At 48.7% G+C, this 5,000-nt stretch overlaps 1 protein-coding gene across 1 annotated transcript in view; it reads right to left on the bottom strand.

The window, feature by feature from the left end:
* Positions 1-5,000, bottom strand: part of LOC311327787 (CUB and sushi domain-containing protein 1) — a gene marked incomplete at its 5' end in the record, with an annotated part of 408,914 nt that overhangs the window by 150,534 nt on the left and 253,380 nt on the right. The window contains 2 exons of the mRNA XM_084460891.1: positions 580-795; positions 1,572-1,688. Of these exons, the coding sequence (XP_084317017.1) occupies positions 580-795; positions 1,572-1,688 (333 nt within the window). The remainder of the gene's footprint in view (positions 1-579; positions 796-1,571; positions 1,689-5,000) is intronic.

The raw sequence follows: 5,000 nt of genomic DNA, 5'->3' as shown, positions 1-5,000 counted from the left end.
ACCTAGCCTTGACCTAGCCCTGGTCCAGGGTATACCCGCCTGGACCTAGCCTTGACCTAGCCCTGGTCCAGGGTATACCCACCTGGACCTAGCCTGGACCTAGCCCTAGTCCAGAGTATACCCACCTGGACCTAGCCTTGACCTAGCCCTGGTCCAGGGTATACCCACCTGGACCTAGCCTGGACCTAGCCCTGGTCCAGGGTATACCTGCCTGGACCTAGCCTTGACCTAGCCCTGGTCCAGGGTATACCTGCCTGGACCTAGCCTTGACCTAGCCCTGGTCCAGGGTATACCCACCTGGACCTAGCCTTGACCTAGCCCTGGTCCAGGGTATACCCGCCTGGACCTAGCCTTGACCTAGCGCCCTAGTCCAGGGTATACCCACCTGGACCTAGCCTTGACCTAGCCCTGGTCCAGGGTATACCTGCCTGGACCTAGCCCTGGTCCAGAGTATACCCACCTGGACTTAGCCTTGACCTAGCCCTGGTCCAGGGTATACCCACCTGGACCTAGCCTTGACCTAGCGCCCTAGTCCAGAGTATACCCGCCTGCACATGGACCAGAGCTATCTTGACCCACCTGAGAAGGTGATGTTGAATCCTTCGTAGGACATGGAGAAGTCAGAGATGAAGCGCAGCTGGGCGCTGAAGTTGCCGTAGAGGCCGGCCTTGACGGAGGGGGGCAGCAGAGAGCCCGTGAGTCTGGACACGGGTTCCAGGAAGCTGCCGTCCTCCGTGATCAGAAGGTAGTCATGGTTCTCCTCCAGGTGGAACGTGTGGAACATCAGCTGGACCCCTGCAGGAGATGCACACAGCACGGTAAACTAATGGTGCATTCGTTTGTGGTCGGAGGTGGCAAGTCGCAAGTGGCAAAATACCTACCTCCGACCTGTGTGCATTAGAGCTATAGCGTATGATATGATGATGATATGATATGATATTGACGTCAGCCGGCAACTGTGGTCTGAGAAACATATCTGAATTTGCGACGAGGAAGTGCGAGTTCATGCAGCGTTTTATTTAATCATTCCTAGTAGCAAGTCGCAATTTGCCACCTCCCAGTTATAAACGAACGCACCATAACCAACCAACTAACTAATTAACTAACTTAGTAGTTAACTATATAACTATAGCTGCTAAGTAACTGTCATACTAACTTACTTACTTACTTACTAGTTATTAAGTAGCTATGTAACTAAATGAGGAGCTAACAAACTAGGATACTTACAAGCTAAATGTGTCACTACTGTACCTACCTAACTAGCTAGCTAAGTTTTTATTATTATTATTTTTTTTTATTGAACAAGTTTCAAATATACAAAAATACAGACATTTACTCAACAAAGATATACAAGTAGATAAAATAAAAAAATAAAATAAATTTGGCATCCAACTAGCTAAGTAACTAGCTAGCTAAGTAACTAACTAGCTAACTAACTATATAACTAACTGCCTAACTAACAAGCTAATCAACTATGTTATTAACTAAGAAATTAATTTAATTAAAAATGCAATGTGGCTATTATACAGTTGTAACCTGTACAGTGTGTTTATCAAGGTATTTGATGGTACCTTTCCCGTGAGACACCTCGATGGTCCAAGTGCAGTTGAGGGAGTTGGGGTAGAAGTCAGGGAATCCAGGGGACAGGATGCTGCCTGTCTTACCATAGATGTAACCCCCACACAGCGCTGGCAACAAAACAACATGGAGGTTAGTGGCTGCGGCCAGGTAGGACACACAAACATGGAAGACCCAGCAAACACGCAACGTCAGGGAGACGTTCAGATCATGTCTTAATAACGTCCGTCGGTCCTGAACCCCGTGTGTTCGTCTGCTGGACCCCTCAATATTCACACGTCTGGCTTGGACCCCTCTAAGACGTCTGTGGACGTGCAAAACGGGTCCAATATCTGAATGTTAAATAAAACCATTCATTCTGGCTCCTAATTGGATGTCTTTGGACGTCCGAAAAAGACAAAAAAGACGTCTTTAAGATGTGTCTTTGCTCAGTGGGGAGACGGTAGAAAGTTGCAGGCTAGAATCGCAAACAAGTGACCCTCAGAGGGAGGCCAACTGAACCAGCAACTTGAGCAAAACAAGGCGTGTGTGTGTGTGTGTCTGTTTGTGTGTGTGTGTGTGTGTGTTTGTTTGTGTGTGTGTGTGTGCTTTTTATAAAACACCTCACATCCGTACAAGGTTGACATGAAGAGTTTTCATGGTCGATGATTAATTAGTGTAGTCTCCTGCATATAAATGTGGGAGTTGTTTTTCTATTCTTCATACAGTAAGAAATTAAGTGGATATAGTAGGTAAATAAATGATGCCCCTGATTATAATGAGTTCGTATCAGTGGGCTATTGTTGACGAGAGCAGCAGCAGCAACAGCAGAACAGCTCTGGGAGGGTTTGTAGCTGAAACTGGGTCAGAAACTGAGATTTGAGCGGAGAGGAGAGATAGGGGAGGAGAGAAGAGAGGAGGAGAGGAGGGAAGAGGACCGGGGTGAAGAGGAGAGAGGAGGAGATGGGGGAGGAGGAGAGGAGGAGAGGGGAGATGGGAGGGGGTGTCTCACCACACTTTGTACAGTTTAGAAACAAACGAGCAGCTGTGTGTGTGTGTGTGTGTGTGTGTGTGTGTGTGTGTGTGTATGAGAGCAGAGCCAAGAATGCTAACAGAGAAACACACACACACACACACACACACACACCTCATCAGGATGGGAGGACAGAGAGGAGAGGAGAGACAGAGAGCCAATCACAGAAAAAGGAGGCTTGAGATTGTAGTGAAGTGGAGCAGGCTCCTAGCAAGGAGGCTAGGAGCCTAAACCAGGCTAGTAACACCAGGCTAGTAACACCAGGCTAGTACCACCAGGCTAGTACCACCAGGTTAGTAACACCAGGCTAGTAACACCAGGCTAGTAACACCAGACTAGTAACACCAGACTAGTAACACAAGGCTAGTAACACCAGACTAGTAACACCAGGCTAGTACCACCAGGCTAGTAACACCAGGTTAGTAACACCAGGCTAGTAACACCAGGCTAGTAACACCAGGGGTTAGTACCACCAGGCTAGTAACACCAGGTTAGTAACACCAGGTTAGTAACACCAGGCTAGTAACACCAGGGGTTAGTAACACCAGGCTAGTAACACCAGGTTAGTAACACCAGGCTAGTAACACCAGGCTAGTAACACCAGGGGTTAGTAACACCAGGCTAGTAACACCAGACTAGTAACACAAGGCTAGTAACACCAGACTAGTAACACCAGGCTAGTACCACCAGGCTAGTAACACCAGGTTAGTACCACCAGACTAGTAACACCAGGCTAGTAACACCAGGCTAGTAACACCAGGCTAGTAACACCAGGCTAGTAACACCAGGCTAGTAACACCAGACTAGTAACACCAGACTAGTAACACCAGGCTAGTAACACCAGGCTAGTAACACCAGTTAGTATAATATATATATACTATAGTACACTGCCTATAGGAGGAGCAGGCTAGTACACCACACTGCCTATAGGAGGAGCAGGCTAGTACACCACACTGCCTATAGGAGGAGCAGGCTAGTACACCACACTGCCTATAGGAGGAGCAGGCTAGTACACCACACTGCCTATAGGAGGAGCAGGCTAGTACACCACACTGCCTATAGGGGGAGCAGGAGGCTAGTACACCACACTGCCTATAGGAGGAGCAGGCTAGTACACCACACTGCCTATAGGGGGAGCAGGAGGCTAGTACACCACACTGCCTATAGGAGGAGCAGGCTAGTACACCACACTGCCTATAGGAGGAGCAGGCTAGTACACCACACTGCCTATAGGAGGAGCAGGCTAGTACACCACTCTGCCTATAGGAGGAGCAGGAGGCTAGTACACAGGGTGGCTGTGGCGCCTCCTGTCCACATGTTGAAGTGTCCTTGAGCAAAGACACTGAACCCCAAATAGCTCCCAATGAGCAGGCTGGCACCTTGCATGGCAGCTGTTGCCGTCGGTGTGCGAATGTGAGTGTGAACGGGTGAATGAGAGGCCATTGTAAAGCGAAGCGCTATATAAGTGCAGTCTGTTTAACATTTACCATAGTATACCACAGTGCACCAGGAGCTAGGAGGGGGAGGGGAGGGCATCGCATCAGCCAGCTACGTTACATCAACGCCCTGGAGAAGGCATGATGCCGAGTGGCCACTATGTTTGCATCAGATCTGGGTGCTAAATGTGTTTATTGCTGTATACACACCCGTTTTATCGCTCTGCATACATGTGTACCATGTATGTCTATAGTGTGTGTGTGTGTTTGTGTGCACGCGTGTGTGGTGTGTGAGTGAGTGAGTGAGTGAGTGAGTGTGTGTGTGTGTGTGTGTGTGTAGGGTCACTGTGAGACCTGCTGATAGGGAAGTGAGAGGGCACTCCTGATTATCCCTGAGTGGGTGGTGAGGAGATACCTGTGATTAACGGAACCATGTAGGGCATGTTATCAACAAGCCTGGAGCCAGAGATATGATAATTTGTCTCTCTCTGCCCCCCCCCTCTCTCTCTTAGACACACACACACTCACACACGCACACACATATGGGGGGTGGAAAGTGCCACTTATTCGCTAACTGAGCAGACACACGTGACGAGCGTCCCCACGTGACCACATGTGCTATTCGCTAACGTAGCTAACGGCCCGTCCCCACTGGTCATGTGTCACTCGCGTCAATTTCCGTGTCCAATTCAAAACCAATGGAGAGCGTTTGCTCTGCTCTGTTTATTTAGGCTCAATTATCTAACATTAAGTTGTCATATCACTGATCTCACTGGACGGAGGCTGGCTAGCCATATCAGAGCTCACAAGACAACTAGCAGCTTAAGTTTCCTTCTGATGGTGACAGCGACGTTCCTCACAAGTGTTTGCTTAGTTAGCTACGTTCGCAATACCACATGTGGACAAGCAGCGACGATTGTCTGCTCAGTTCGCAAATTCAATTTGCACATGTGAAAGCGATAGCGACGTTCGTC

The sequence above is a fragment of the Borostomias antarcticus genome (genome assembly GCF_949987555.1).
Source record: "Borostomias antarcticus genome assembly, chromosome: 34".
NCBI lineage: Eukaryota > Metazoa > Chordata > Actinopteri > Stomiiformes > Stomiidae > Borostomias > Borostomias antarcticus.
Note: the sequence above shows the minus strand (reverse complement) of the source record. Positions and strands in the feature narration are given on the sequence as shown.